Below are 16855 nucleotides of genomic sequence, written 5' to 3' on the forward strand. Positions count from 1 at the left end.
TAGCCAACTAATAGCCAACCACATGACACATGACACAGCAACTACCTAGCTACACCTGAGTAACCTATAAGCTAACCCTAGCCAACTAGCTTTACTATACTGTCAGCTAGCTAAGCGCACACCACGCCAGCACACCAAAATAAAAATGAGGCAAAATCATAGACTTGGGCAGATGATATCTGTTGTTTGAAACTAAGAATGCTTGCTTGTTTAGATGAAGCTCATTTTACTATAAAAGTAAAGGCAATCCGTTTTAAATAAAATGGGCTCTTTAAAGGGTTAATCAAGCCTGCAGGAGCATCTGAACAGGTGGACAGTTTTGCTGCAGGCCTTTAATATTGTCATTAAATTATAATGCATTCATATTTTATATAAATACAACTTTCAAGTATTATTATCATTTAATGTTGTTATTCAAATTAGACATTTGGCCTGTAGTCACATTCAAACACATTTTCCCTCACCCTCCGTTGCGCTCGTTAAGTTTCTCCATATACTGGGCCAGCACGTCCACCACCTCACTCTCGGGCAGCTGCAGATTCCCAGAGACATTGCACCTCAGGTCATTCCAGTCAGAGCGCAGCGTCTCAAAGTCCATGCTGTTGACTGAAAACGTCCTTTGCCAATTGATGGCCTCCTCTGCCCAACCGGGGCGGGGCTCTACCTCCTCATAGCTGTACTCCGACAGGCCCCCTTCTTCCTCCTCCAGTTCAGGCTCCGCCTCCACCTGCTGGGGCTGGGACTCTGTGATCTCAGAGGTGCGGAGGTAGGAGGTGACCCGAGGAGGCTCAGTGGGCAGAGCGTTCTCAGAGGAGTTAAAGGAGGGAAGTGAAGGGGCAGAAGGTGGTTTGTAAGTAGTGCTTCCCTTCGTGGGAGGATGCAGTTCATCTCGTGCCTCCCCTTTGCTCTTTTCTGTGTGACTGAGGAGTGCTGCCCTACTGGATGCCTGGTGAACTGCGCCCTGTCTGCTGGAATTTGAGCTTGATGGGAAAGCCTTGTTCTCTCTTAGAGGAGGCCTTGCTAAGAGGTGAGATGCACCCAGAGCTCTTTTATTAGCCTTGGGCTTGGAACTCAGGTTGACCAGCTTGGTGGTCTTGCCGTTCTGATAGAGAAACACACCAGGGAAGACCTCTCGGGGTAGCCGGGAGGCAGGACCTTTCTTCTCCTTGCCTGAACGGGGCCTGGTAATGTAGATTTTATTGTCCTCCTTTTTGCGCTCCTTGTTGTTGCCAGGGCGGCTGTTGCCATGGTTATGGTTACGGCCACGGTCACTGGTGGAACGTCCGGCATGAGCAGAGTTTGTCAGGATCTGCTTGGCTCGACTGGTTAGAGCCACAAGGGAGGTTTTCTGAGGGAACAGCAGAGCAGATCTGCTGAGCTTTGGAGAGTGATCGTCAGACAGGCCCCTTCTCCTCGGTTCTTCTGGATCTTTATGGATCCAAGACAGAGAGCGACTGTGGACCACATCCTCATTCTGAAAGTCCTCTTGCTCTGCACCCTCATCTTGCCCATCAGGATCCTCTGCTCCCTCTTCTTTCCTCCTATCCACATGTATTGTCTCCTCCCTGTGTAAGAAGTGTCTTTGTTCTCTCCTCAGCATGGGACTCTTAAGCTCCACCTCCTCATCTTTTACTGTTGATTTATGGGAAGGGCTAGAGGTGTGACTGGACTGGCTGGGACGGGCTGTCTTCTTCGTTGCAGGAGTGCCAACAATCTGTGCTTCATCCTCAGGATCCACTCCCTCCTCTTCTTCAAGAAAATCTGTAATAAAAAGAAGCAGCAGGAAGAGTTTTAATGTATTCCAAATCCCAACTGTTTCAGTGCAGTGTTAATGGCCCATGGAGGTCGAATGCCTTTCCAATTGGCAGTCTTCCACAAAGGACCTCAGACTGTCCTTCCAGGCAATATAGCTGTCCTCTGTTTGGAAATGAAATCAATCTAAGCTATTCGATTCCTGGCTCCAATTCAAAGCCTTTATGCCCTTATGAATGCGGCATACTCTAATGAAACACCTTGTGTAAATACCGCTCTAATAAAGCTCATTGCGTTTTTGGATCACTGAGCTGAGTCACATCCAATATAAACACACACACGCACACACACATAAACACACACATGCACCCACCATCAGGGTTGGGGAAGAAGAATGGCCTGTCATCCTCCTCCTCATCCATTTTCATGTATTTGTAAAAGCCAAATCTGAAAAATATATCATAAGAACCACATAAAATACAGGCATTCTACTGACAAAACGTCCTCCACACAGCTAACCATCAGTCCACTTCAGCAGACGAATGACCCGTAAATCGCATAGAACATTGCTTTTTGTTTTCTGGTAATGTATTAGGTCTGACTCCAAAGAGGTCAGCAGGTTACTCTACTGAAAGGCCATTTTTCCCAAGTCAGATATTTTTTTTGTCTTTTTTACTTTTGTTTTTTTACTCATGTTCAATTACACATTCTAGCTAGATTTCCCCAATAACACACACAGTGCTATCGAGACATGAAAATGAGCGTATTCGTCCTCAAAGTCACATGAAGTGCCACTGCATATTTCCATCATCGGACAGCTGAAAATGCTTGGAGGAGGTTAAAACACACCTCCACTGCATAACATTACACTGAGATATGGGGAGAGCGTAAGACCCGATTTGCTCTCTAGGACTCCCAGCCACTCCAATGGCCAATGCTTAGATGGCTGCACCACTCAGGAAGCTGTCCAATCATTGTTTCTGATGGGAAGCTTACTTTTCTAGATAAATGGGCGACTCCCGGTAGAAACACTTATTCTCTCTCTCCATGTGAGTGAGTCGGGTGAAGTCATTTGGATAGACGAAGGATAGATAGACCTAAGAAGAAAGACATAGAAAAGCAAATCACAGCCATTGTAAGACCACAGAAATACAGCATATATATATATATATTATAAATAATTCAAATACTTTTATTTCAATGTTAATGACCACATATTCATTTATGTAATCAAATTTTGGAACAACCTAAATCTATTCTCTGCATGATCATTTAGCAACCCCTCACTCCTGCACTAAAATAAAAAGACCAAATGGGGGCAGCAATGCTCAACATCTGCCTGTGTATTTCAACAGTTGCATAGGGTGCAGTACAACAGGTGCTACAAAGGGCACTATTTCACAAAGGCTGGCATCAGAAAAAGAGAAAACGCAATACAGGAAAGCCACGTATTGTTGCTGTCTGAAGAAAACCTTTTAATTTAATTCCTTTGGCTTTTATAGAGTTTTTTAATAAACTGAAAATGCCAGCTGCCCTGTAAACATGTCATAAAGGACCAATCAATAATCAGATAATCTCTTTTTTAAAATTGCTAAAGTGTTTCCTTCTCTTATAAAGCTACTATTTCAGAGGCATGGTGTTTTCTATTTACAGCGATGGTATGTATGTATTCCTCATGTGTTTGTTTTTCCATACAATTTTCACATTTTAGTTTAGTTACTGAGGTTAAGGTTACGGTAAGGCTTAAAACATCAGCACATTCAGGTGGTTTCAATATCAACAATACCATCTTAGTCATGACAGAATACTGTACATTTACAAATTAACAGCATTTGTCTAAAGCTCTTATTCAGAGTGAATACAGTCTTACCCAAAAACTTATATTAGTCTAGCATGGTGACCTTGCACAGCTTGGGAATCAAGTATTGTATTTATGTAGGTACTGTATGTGATACATATGTAGGTACTGTATGTGATACATATGAGCCATAACATTAATACCCCTTCCTTAATACTGTGCAGGCCCCCCTCATGCCTTGTGCACATGGATAAGTGCGTATCCCTAATTATTACAATTCACAATAACGGTGATTATCCCATCACAACAGTATATTCCAGGGTCTGGGATGCATTGGACAGTAAGTAAACAGTTGCTTTTCTTATACTGAACAGTTGACATGCTGGATGTGGGCTGAACAGTTGACATGCTGGAAATGGGCCAGTGTGAAAACCTGACTGACGTTGACAAGGACCGAAACATGACGAAGGGTTTGAGGTGTTACCCTGGCCTTCAGATCCCAATAGCTCAATCCAATCAAGCGTGTAGGATATGCTGGAACAAGGTAAAGGTACACTGTACAGCGAAATGTGTCCTCCAGAGAGCAGAGAGGGTAAAGGGCAGCTTGCCGAGCCCGGGAATCGAACCCACAACCCTGTTATCGATATCCCAGCGCTCTGACCGCTGAGCCACCACTGCCCCTGACAACAACTGCCCCTGACAACAACAAGTCTGACTTGAGGCAACTCACAAAATAAAATGCTTTAAAGGTTCTGCTTTAAGTTCCTGAAGCCAGATATCACAGGGCACCAGAGGTCTTGTCGAGTTCTTGTAGAGCTGTTGTAGAGGCCTTGTAGAGGCTCCAGTGGATTGGAGATGGTTTGAAGCCACTCCAAGGACTAACCATATATTAGATTATAGGTTATAATGTTTTGGCTCATTGGTATGTACATATGCATGACATTACATCTTTACATTGTATATAACAAACATGTATTTTATGTATGTGTGTGTGTGTGTATATATATCTTACAAACTGCAGGCCCTGGTAGCGAGCGATGGGGAAGTCTTTAACCACATAAGTGGGTGAGTAGAGACAGGAGGGCAGCACGTTCTCCAGCCGAGACGGGTCAATCATAGGTGCTGCACAGACAGAGAAACCGAAAGAGACCTTACTGATACATGTCAATACAGGCTCCATAAGAGCAAAGCCACATAAGGAAAAGAGTAGCCTATATAATATAAGTCATATAAAGAGGCAGACTGATGCTCACTTTTGAAGAAGGTGTCGCGGGGGTCCGGTTTCAGCATATCGGCGCCGTGCCGGCTGCTGGTCTCAGCCAGCCCAGGCACTCGACTATGGCTGGCGAGCGTCTGAGGGATGTGATCCACACTGTTCATTTTCAGACTGCTCTCATCTTTCACACAGAGAGAAAGGGGGGGGGGGGGGGGTAAAGTGTACCCTGTTTTAGTTCCTTATTGATAAATGGATAGATTCAATTTTCCATGAACTACAGCACCATCCACCAGTTTCACTGCACTCCTTTGGGAGTGATGAGAGGATATTTCAAAGGGATTTAATTCCAGTGAATCACAAATCTGCATGCACATGACCCGAAAGTGCCAGACGACATTAGCTTGCTCTTGTGTTCTCCTCCTCCTCCTCCTGCTCAAGTTGGCCAGAGTCAGTCTGATTACAGTCTGATTTCAGTTTGAGATTTCAGTTTTGCTTAGGATCCAGACATTACAACTGCATGTTTAAGAATGGTTTTCTAACAATTGTCCAGTGCAATACTGACTGCTGATGGCTGCAAAATGCAAATGAGCCTTCCAGCCAATCGCATAAGTGTTTATTCAGATATTTAGTTCTCTCCCTTAATTTGCTTGCTTTTAATAGGTAAGAACTCCCCCATTACATTAGGACAGGCCTTCCTATTCTCCGACTCTTCATCATGGAGGGCTGTGGTGTTGATCAGTACGCCTGTTGTGCCACTCTAGAGCTGTGACACCATGTACATGTCTGGGTCCAAGAAAGAACGGGCCGGTAAGTTCACTCAGAACTATACTTGTATGTAGTGGAATTTTACAGTGAGTGGCCCAACAGTCTAACTGCTGCTGGTCATGTGTGAGCAGATCATCAACATGTTCAAATCCCAGCAACAACTCAACACTCCATTAACAAAAGCCTTCTAGTCTAGGATGAACTACAGCACCATCGGAGGACATCACGTGGTGGGAGGAGTTCTAACTTACAGTTGTGAATAACAGTAAGTAGACTGAGGGGGAGGAGTCACAGGTTACAACAAAAGGTTACAACAAAAGTTCCATTCTTTCAAAAAAGTCTCTCAATTTCAGCTGCAGCTCATTTACTAATAATTTCGAGGCTCAACTTAAAATGTTTGGGCGACCAAACCAAGGACAGGACTCAAAAATGTGAGATAAGGAAACGTTTGACTAAATTAAGTTAACTAAAAAAAAAATGCTTCTTAAATCTTAAGTTATCTTAATTCAGCTCACATAATCAAGGCCAGATTACGTCAATACAGACTCAATATGTAGAACCAGAATTAAAATAACATAGTTTTAAGATATGCTATTTATAAACTGACTGGAAACGCAACCACAGTGGCCGATCATCATGATCATCCGTCATTGACTGATCATTCTCTGTTTACATCAGAGCTTTAACCACAAAGAGATTGGTCTTTAATCACAGCCATCCATCAATCTATCCACCCATCCAATCATCCATCCGTTCATCCATGTATCCATCCATCCATCCATCCATCCATCCATCCATACATACATCCATCCATCCATCATCTTTCCAACCACCCATCCATCATCCATCCGAGCTCTCTGAAGAGGCCTGATTTATGTGCGTGTCAGATTGTGGTCTAATTGGAGATGGAGTGTGTAATTAAAGAGAAAGCTAACATCAATGAGTCCGCAGAGGCTTCACCAGGCAAGCTAAAGGTTTTGGTGTTATTTACAGTGTGTAACCAGTACAAATAAGGGCACATTGGAAATCGTATTTGAAAGGCTGCTGCAGTGACACATCACCACAGCGCCACAGACAACAATTCCATTCCCTTTGCTCAGGACAAAAAACAGTGTATAACACTGTCTTAAACACACGTTCACTGGAGGCTGCGGCACCTGTTCATGAGTCAACAGCTTTTCTGTTCTTTTCTAAATACAGCGAAATAAATGCCCATGGTAATAAGCCATATGCTACAGATTAGACAGAGATAGAGATTAAGTTAAAAACACTGTAGTATTCCTTTAAGAAAGTGACAGTGGGCCTTCTGCCCATTTAGAACCCCTTGCAGGAATGGTACGGGTAAAGTCCTGTGATACTGGCAGCAGCTTACTGGGACTAACAGGACTTACAAGCAGCTTAACTGGCTAAGGCAGTGTTTCAAGTGCAGAACTGGCCTTTTTTTCCTGGTCCCAAGTTTGAATCCCAGGATTGCCAGAACTATTCGTAGCTAGGGGTCGATAAGACCAATATTGGCTGTAGTCTCACTGACAAGATAAGACTTCATTCTTTTTCTCTCTCTTTTTCTCTCTTACTCTCACACTGACACACACAGTTGGTATATAGCAAAGCTAGCCGTGTGATAGGTCATGTTTTAGGTCACGTTTACAGAATTGGGCAGGGTTATTTCGTTCCTTCAAGCACTGTCCTATGAAACTGCTTGAGTGGCAGCTCCAAATGATGCATGGACTGGCTATTTCACAGAGGAAGCTTGTGTTAGCCATCAGCCACCCGTGCAATGAGAGAGGGATTAGTTATGGCTAACGTTGTGAGAAAATAGTTGGAAAATTAATTTAGCATGGTGGAAATTAATTTAGCATGGTCACAAATCTGACTCCTTTTTCAGCTCCAGTGCCCATCATTCAGCCAGGCTTACTGAGTAGCTTTTACTAATGCTCTGTGTGCCGGAGGGGACACACTCACTTCAGGATAACATATCGCCCCTGTCACGCAATAGTCTTGTATCTCCATTTTTTTCCATTTGGCATGATTTTCTTAACTTGTGATAAGGTGTTGAAAAAAAATTGTATGTATATACTTTTGTCAAGTTGGGACACTTCTCTTGACTCTTTGGAGTTTGGATAAAATAATGAACTTAGGAAACATTAGTCTGGGATAGCTGCTGTCCCAAGTTTAACTGAACTTGTCAGGGTGACTAAAAAGATTAGATACGATCTCAGAGTTAAGATGTTCCTGTAATACAACCCCTGCACTCGATGTAATCCAGCTTAACTCTCTTTTAATATCTCTTCTCTCTGAGAAAAGACTCAGATCTATTAAGACCGAAACTTCATGACTTCTTAATGGCACTTATTATAAGACTATTGAGCTCCTGAATAATCCATCACTATATAATGACGACTGACAAAGCAAATGGACTACAATGGGTTTCCAGTTTATTACCTCTATCTACTTTACCCTGTCAGAAACAGGAGAAACATCTACCATACATATCCACTTTGCAGCTATACATGTACTGACTCTCTCCATCCATCAGTGGTAATGGACCACCAAAAGACTACCACTGACCAGATATCATTTGAGTGGTGGTCCACCCTCTCCATTGTTTTTTTTATTTTTATTTTACACATACCAATTACACTACTGGGTTAAGAACAATCTAACAGTCCAAATATCAAGTCAATAGTGGTCCCGTGGTCAGAAACTGACCACTGACGATAATGACTAACACAGACAGTGCATGGAAAGACTTTACATCCACAAGGTGTATCAAGAAGGTAGGTATGCCTAATAAAAGTTCTGGTACAGTCTTTGGAAAGTCTTAAGTAATGATTTCTGCAAAACTCGGCATGCAGTTGTGTCTCAGGCAGGTATGTAAATTATCACAGGTGTGGTCTGCTTAGACACTGGGTCTTGCCACTAACGAGGGCTTTCCCAGCTGCCCTTAAAAAAGTGTACCACTTGGTAAGAGATTGTTGACTGCTATGGCACACGTAAAAACATTCGGCTCAGTAGACATATTTTGAGAGGGGGCAAATTATTGGACCAAGATAAGCAGGATGGTCTTTTCTACTAATTGCTCGCCATCCAGCTGACCAAGCTGTCAGGAGGTGTTGGGAGCAGTGGTTATGTGAGGGCACACACACACAAACTGCGAAACAGGCTCCAGAAGGCCCAGACAGACCACCAGTAGAGAGGTTCCTTTGATCCACCGACAAGCACCAGCATCTCCCATCTTTCCTTGTCTACCATCCAGACACAGGTGGCACCTTCATTACACACCCCTGTCTCTGCCCAGAATCATTTCCAGGCCTTTAGCAGAAGAGAATTTGGCAACACAGCCATTGACTGCCAGCCACTGTCGCCTTCATTTGCAGTAGTTTTGTAATTGAGAAACCTGGACTGCTATAGACTGTAACTGTCTTTAGCCATGGATGCCTCCATGCCCAACCGTATTTCATCTTGTATCCAGGCTATAAGCGGCCCAACACGGTACTACAGCCTCCTTGCAATGATAAAGTTTTGCCCAATTAAATTGTGCCCAAATTTCATGACGAATGGACCAAATGTTTTGAAATGACTTAAAAGCTTTTTACACTGACCTCTATTGAAGCCTTGGCATCACTTTACTTGGACGGTGCATTATAGATGCCTCATAGATCTCACCTGACATTCAAATGAATATCTATGAAATGCGACTGAATTCTAAGTTGTATGATAATGACTGTCTGTCTTAGTAATGTAACTGTACACCTAACCATAACCCTAACCTAAACCTAAACCGTAGCCCTAAAAAGCTATGGTTAAGGTTAGGATTAGGGTTCTGTGTAGGGTTACATTCAACAGACATCCATTTACATTCAACTTTCAGTTCAGCTGCATTTAATAGGAATTCAGTTAGTTTTTAGTTGAATGTCAGGTGGACCATTCAAGTAAAGTGATACAAAGCTTTTTTTCCTTCTTATGTAAAGTTGGCATTTTAATGATATATTAATATCTGGGTCAGTATAAAGCTGAACAGGTTGTTAGAAACAGATGCAGAAAGAAATTGCACTGGAGTCAGTGGAGATCATCTCATGCAGGGAAAAGCAACAATTTGCTTTCTAAAGCTTAATAGATGCTGTGTGTGTCCAGAGAGATAAGGGTTAAGCATGGAGAACTCCAGCTTCTGCTGGCTCTGGTTGCTAAGCAACCTGTCTCCCACAATCCCTTTCTCCCACCTCTATAAATCCACTGTGGGAACGGACGTGTAAACACAAATTAAACTGTCAAATTAACAGCCTGAATGATTTTAGCTTTTTGCAATATTTAGAGCCGAGTCCAGGTGGGTCAGACTTCCCGGGGTAGGGGCTAAAGCAGGATTTAAAGAGCAGAAAATAAAGAAAAGGGGAGTACTATCTAATTTACAGCAGTCGGGAGTAAGTTCCGTTCCCATGGCAACGACATGCAGGACACTTAACATCCACAGATTGACAAGATCTGTTCTTGACAGTGTGGCTTCCTTGTGTTTCCGGTGATCGACTGTACTCTCAACTACATCTCTTCTTACAAGCAGTCTGAGGATTCCTCATTTCTCATTTCTACCTGAGTTGAAGACCTCCTGGGTTAAATCTGTGTACACTGATTATGTAGAAAAGTCTACTGTTGCTTGCAGGAGTGTGATGTGGCTCTGTCATGCAGCAGCACTTCACAAATCAAGTCTGTTTCCGTCCTGATAACACACACTGCTCGATTCCCTGGGTGCGCAACAGCAAATGCAGAAACTGGAAACTGCTCAGTCACGACTTTTACCACTCGTCGCAGTGATGAAGAGCAGTCTCTGCTTGCGTCTATGAGCTACTCCAACTCCAGAATGGAGGCAGAATGACTCACTGTAACAGCCAGCAGCTTCTACTACTACTACACTGTTCTCATAACTACTAAAGTAATTCACTACAGTTGTGGCTGATCAACTACATTTGTGATAAAGATAACACTGCGTGTATTGGTGTGTGTGTGTGTGTGTGTGTGTGCGCGTGTTTGTAAGAGGGGCTTACCTGTGTACAGGGAGATGTAGACCGAATCGATGACCTCATATTTCAGGCCTGGCAGAAAAGGGCGCCACTGTGGTGGAAAGAAGAGAGAGAGGTAGAGTGAGTGAGAGATAGGGAGGGTACAAGGGAGAGAGAGATAGTGAGAGAGAGAGATAGTGTGAGACAGATAGTGAGAGACAGATGGAGAAAGAATAGAGAGCGCGAGAGAGAGAGAGAGAGAGAGAGAGAGAGAGAGAGAGAGAGAGAGAGAGAGAGATGGGGAGGGTATGAGAGAATGAAAGAAAGAAACAAAGAGTGATAGAGAGAGAAAGAGCAAGAGAGAGAGGTAGAGAGAGTGAGAGCAAGAGAGAGAGGTAGAGAGAGTGAGAGAGAGAGAGAGAGAGAGAGAGAGAGAGAGAGAGGTAGAGAGTGTGAGAGAGAGAGGTATAGAGAGTGAGAGAGAGAGAGAGAGAGAGGTAGAGACCTCTCTCTACCTCTCTCTCTCACTCTCTCTACCTCTCTCTCTCTCACACACTCTCTCTACCTCTCTCTCTTGCTCTTTCTCTCTCTATCACTCTTTGTTTCTTTCTTTCATAGAAAGATAGAAAGAGAGAAAAAGAGAGAGAGAAAATAACTTTTCCTCCACAGATGTAGAGATGAGTATAGCTCTGCACTCTGCTGTATTGATTGGAGGGAGAGGGGAAGGGGAGGGGGTGGGGGTTGGGGATCAATGTATGATGCTGAAGGAGGGCGAGTGAGAAGAGGACTGACCTCCTTTTACCTCACACTAACAGAATGCAAGGTCACCCTCATACTACTCACACACGCATAGACATGTGGACAAGGACATGTGTTGAACTCCCCATAGTGAGATACTGAATGCATACCCCCCACAACACACACACACACACACACACACACACAATCCTCTGGCAACAACACACTCACCCCAGCAACAGACAGGCTACAAGTCTTTTAAAGACATTCAGCAATTACCACGTCGCTTCTCGTTATCCTCCTGCTAATGAGGGGAGACAGGGCATTTTCCACGGTGAGAATCGAGACTGCGAACCCACACATTCACACACACACACACACACACACACACACACACACACACACTCACAAACATAGGTAGAAGCTTGAACCTCATCCGCACAATAAGCCATAACCTTTACACCCCACAATGAGAGTTCAGTACACGGTTCACTGTCTGCAGGAGGCTGAAAGTGGAGACAGAGACAGAGAGCAGCTGTGTGTCGTGTTCTGATACAGTACTGTACATGCAGGACACTTCAACACACACCATCGCCACCATCAATCACTCCTGCCCCGCTACTGTGAGACAGCAAACACTGTGAACCGATTTCTCAAAACCCAGAACCAACTCAGCTCAACTTCCTGCCACTTTTATTACTTTCCACAGGCTTTATACTCAATGTTTCCCTAAATATTCACCTGGACTGCCACACTGGGTTGGGCAAATCCAGTTTTAAGATGCTAATTTCTATCTCGCTTGAGCATGAAACCTTATGGGCTGATTTAGTGGGGAAATGTGTACTGCTGCTCCCGGGAGTCACAGAGCAGCATTCAACAAATCAAATGTGTTTCCACACTGATAAGATTTTCAAACACAGATTTTCACAAAAGCACAAAAAAGCAGTTGTTGGAGAAGGGTGGCCTCAAGATTATGACCACCAAAGAAAAATACTTACTGTTATTGGATTTCACCCTCTACTTAACCAATTGATAAAACTGCCCTCTAGCAATGTCCTTCAGTTCTTAGACGTAAGGGAGGAACCATGCTGTATACTTTAACTGAGATAATCAAGACAATGTAGGTTAAAATCTTAAAGTGCAGGCCAGGGAGTATTCCAGGACCAGAGTTGGGAACCACACAGACCAATACAGGGTATGCATTGACGTCACATTCCCGATGGAACACGCCCCCTTTAGTCGGACTGAGCGTGGCTTTGTTTATCAGGGAAAATGGCAAAACTCGGAATGAAACGATCATGAAACAGGAATGAAGCGATTATCTGCTCAAATTAAAGGCAGCTGGACTCGACAGTGATCCATCCACAGTACTCAAGAATCAATGATCCATGGACAGCAATGTGTACTCAGGAACTCTAGCTAACTGAGGCTCAAATCACACTCGTTTAGAGGATAAAACTGAGAGCACAAAGTTAAGTGTAGAGGTGGTCTTAGAGGTGTTTTCCACTGTTTTTCACTGTTTTCAGGCACATTTAGTAAACTGGTTCATCCAGGTCTGCTTGCTTTCTCGCTTACTTGAACTTAGCATTACGTTTAATTCACAGCCACATTGGGTTTGTTTTTTTTCCCACCTGTTTTCAGAGCGTGACTTCGCCACGTGTGACCTCCCGTACACTTTGGTCCCTGGATTCTGTCCGTTTCTGCAAATTGCAGCAATCAGTTTCTCTTCGCTTTCAGCAGTCTGTAAAAGGAGAGGTCTGAATTCCTGCTGAATCTGTTTGTACAGTCAATTGCAGAACAGCTCTTTACCGTTTTTGTCTTAGTGCCGTTCACACTGAACATTAATGCTGCCACTCAGTGGACGTGGCCACAGTGACATCCCGTGCATACCCTCTACTGTCTACTATCTAATTGTCCTTTCTAAAACTGCATCTATGTTTTGCTAGCAAGGACAGAACAGGACAAGTATGAAAGGCGGTGATAAATGTGCTGCTGTGTGCTAGCAGTCACCCAACGGCCTTCTGCCCAGACTACCAAACGGTTAGAAGTACGAGAAACAGGTGGCTGTGCTTCATTTTTCATGACAATAACGTCCCAGCCAAAATCATCCTATATGCTGCCTTTTGGTCAGCACATTTTTGGATTTTTGGAGGACTGAATTGGACCTTGAGCACAGTACACTGCTAGGCTTACCATGAACTGCCCTAAGACAATTAAGTAAAGTGCCATTATTAATATAGCTTCAGCTAGCTATGTTCAGAGGCTAGTAATAGTAACCTAAACTATTAGTGTATTTGTTAAATTTGAGTGCAAGATGAATGATATCATTATGATTTACTGAAGTCAGAATCTTTGAAATTCCTTTTGCCTTAGCTATAACCTCTCACTGTGTGGAAAACAAGCCCACATTAAAACTTCATGTGATTCCATGTGGCTGATGTGCTTAGTTAACTCCCTGCACAGTGTTTTGTCATTGGGGATGTGTGGTCATTTTTACCTCATAAATAAAGAACATCTACTAAAAGCCAGGGTCAAACTCTTCTCTCTAGTCTACTCTGCTACCCTAAAAGTTTTAAACTAGGTTAAAAAAATATATAAATAAAAAAAATAAAATAAAATAAACAGAATTGTGGTAACACAGGTACATTTGTTTTGCCTTTGATGGAAACAGAACATTACTAAACTGAACATTTTACCTCAATTATGATTAATGAAAGATTGTATACGCTGCTCGAGTTGCTCAGCTGGCTCTGTGTTTGGGTTCTGCTCCATGTTGCTTTCAGGTTGCAGACTGGACAGGGCAGAGTCACGTGACTACACATGCAGTAGTTCACATTATATAAACACACACAGTGGGGATGTGTATTAACTTCAATTAGAGGTTCTGAATGCGAGATTCGATCAATGCTCAATTAGCTGTCCTAGCCCTAACTTTTACACTTTTACCTGAGCAACAACTATAAACCATACTACTTTGTGCTATTTTTTACTTGTATGGGACTCTGCCACTTCAGATTCTGACCTATTCACATTTTCCTCTGGACTATGACTGTGGTATTTCAATTATAACATTGATACATACATAGTACATGCAATCTACCTGTCCTCCACCATGAATCTGCCTCATAAAACCAGCAAATATCACCCTTTCAGACCACCAGTGAGTCCATGCAGTTAGTTGAAGCATATATTCATGCTAAAAACATAAAAATCATGCTGAAATATTCTGCCTTTAAAACAGAATAACTTTTGGACCCAAATATCACCTGCTAACCTACTGACATTGGGTGGGAATGTATTTCTTAAAAGTACACATGTTTAATACAGCAGAAATTACTATTTAAACAAAAACAAGAAAATCTAAAAATGGGACATTTTAATCATCTGAAGGATTCTCTCTCTCTCTCTCTCTCTCTCTCTCTCTCTCTCTCTCTCTCTCTCTCTCTGAGTTGTGCCTTTTTCCTTTCCACCATCTTCATGTGAAACAAGTCCCTGCGCATTAGTGGGATGTATTGATGAAACCCATTAGCACTTAAAAGCCTTTCCGTGGTGATAAATGGTGGCGTTTCAGTCAATGGAGAAAGCCATAATCAGAGCAGCTTTTACAAGATAAAAATACAAAAAAGTCACAAAACAGTAAAAAAAAAAAGCGACAGGGTTGTGTGTCTTGGCTGCATTAGTGCTAACTGTGGCTGCGGTCTTTGTACAGAGTCTCAAGACTGTGCCGACAGTTGTTGTGGGAGAACTACATAGGGACGATTCACTGGCCCGAACCTTTCCTTGGCAGAGGCCAAAAATCAATACCAGGAGGAAAATAATAAAATGTACCACCAGAGGAACAAACTGACACAGGCAGCCAGCAGTATTTAATCATGTTTGCGTTTGCCGTGGAGGGTTTGTGACAGTGCTACTCTTTTCAGACGGGCCACGGCCTCTCCCTGGCAAAGGCAAATGTCTTTCTGAGGAAGAAGCTAAGACACGGCACTGCGCAAACAGCAGATTACTCTGCTCTCAGCTTTTATGTCTGCAGTGTTTGTAGAATCAAATGCTAAATGTCCTCTGCTAGCCACCTTGTCACTGTTAGTTAGGACCTTCTGTGAGCAAAAAGGAATTAACGTCATTTAACATTTCGAGTTTAATAATGCACTGAAGATATACATGCTGAACCTGGAGTCTCCTTTGCCAAATAGTTATGCAAATGAATTCTGAACAGATGCTAAGTATTTCAGGATAAGGGCTTTTTTTTGTGAAGTGAGGCTTTAATGTCATAAATGATGAAGAAATTTATGTAAAATACAGAATGTTCAGACAGCGTTTTAAGCTTCCCAATTAACCTACAGTATCCGCTCTCTGTCCACAAACACATTCTTTAATAACCGTTGGACAAACTTTACAGAAAACTGGCACAAATCCCATTCAACCTAATGAGAAGCTGTAGAGCACTTTGCCAGAGTGACTTTTGGGACTTCTGTCTGGCAGCCATGAAGGGACGGTCAGATGCAGCTGAAAGATGTAGTCAGTGGTTATGGATAAGAAGGGCTGAGTATGGTGTGTGTTTGAAGGTGTAGTATGATAGGAGATGTTGAGCAATTGAGCAAATGCTGTTCATATAGTGAAGTTGTGAGTAATCTGGCGAAATCCTGTGAGGACGGAGGGGAATGGGTCTGGGACGCCAGGCTTCACTGTTGAGCCTTCTGGAAGTGTTTTGGGCTTAATTCTGTGAAACCTTGATGAAGGAAGATGCCTACCTGATGACAATTGAGAATAGCTTGCAATGTGGCGGGTGAGTAGTGTATAGGTAAAAAGACGGTTATGTGTAATCATAACTGGTACATATAGGGTCTTGTCAGTCCCAGGGGAAGTGTTGTTGATCTGATGATAAACGGCCACAGCAACTTTAGCTGATGTAGGTGTAGGATCTTGGTTAGGTTGTTGTGTTTTATACGATAGGTGACGATAGGTGAAAGTCTTGCTGATCGGATAATAAATGACCACAGCAACATAGGAAGGGAGGTGCCTACCTAGTAAAGCTTGAGATTAGAGTATAGCCCAAGTTGTTAGGTGCAGGATTTTGTCATGCAGTTAGCAAGTGTCTGGAATTGCGACAAAGTAATAAGTAGTGAGATTACTTTTCCAGTGAGTAATAAGTTACCTTCCTGGAAAGGTCAACAGCAAACAGGTGCTAACTATTCCTTAATGACGTCATGTTTTTTTTTCTTCACAGAGCTTGCTGGAATTAGCTAAAACACGATGACAGCCACAAACCTTCAGACTGTTGCCAGCTTTCCCTGTCTACGCTTCTACATTTCTACTCAGTTCGTCATAAGACAACTCCGTTCAGCTCAAAGTGTGGTATTGCTTTCCGGCTTCCTCGTCACACGTATCATTTAGTTCTGCTGGCAGCCAGTTCACTCACACACTCTCCTGGCTGAATGTGGCTTTCTTCTTTGCCTCTTGACTTCAGGCCTTTCCGCCAATCAAAGCCTGCGGAACAACGGCGTGTTGCCATGGGAGACCTGCTGCAGGACGCTTCAGCGAGCTGAGGCAGAACAAAGACAAAGGCGCACAACTGTCTTCACAAGCGTGACATCATAG

The 16855-nt window shown here is 43.1% G+C and overlaps 1 protein-coding gene across 1 annotated transcript in view; it reads right to left on the bottom strand.

Moving 5' to 3' along the window:
- b4galnt4a (beta-1,4-N-acetyl-galactosaminyl transferase 4a) overlaps positions 1 to 16855 on the bottom strand; it is a 193731-nt gene that overhangs the window by 10540 nt on the left and 166336 nt on the right. Inside the window, exons 9-14 of the mRNA XM_072669148.1 lie at positions 10568 to 10634; positions 4804 to 4947; positions 4563 to 4672; positions 2749 to 2849; positions 2126 to 2199; positions 465 to 1761 (exon numbers count right to left, since the gene is read on the bottom strand). Coding sequence (XP_072525249.1) covers positions 465 to 1761; positions 2126 to 2199; positions 2749 to 2849; positions 4563 to 4672; positions 4804 to 4947; positions 10568 to 10634 — 1793 coding nt within the window. The remainder of the gene's footprint in view (positions 1 to 464; positions 1762 to 2125; positions 2200 to 2748; positions 2850 to 4562; positions 4673 to 4803; positions 4948 to 10567; positions 10635 to 16855) is intronic.

This window comes from Salminus brasiliensis, chromosome 2 (genome assembly GCF_030463535.1).
Source record: "Salminus brasiliensis chromosome 2, fSalBra1.hap2, whole genome shotgun sequence".
Classification (NCBI taxonomy): Eukaryota; Metazoa; Chordata; class Actinopteri; order Characiformes; family Bryconidae; genus Salminus; species Salminus brasiliensis.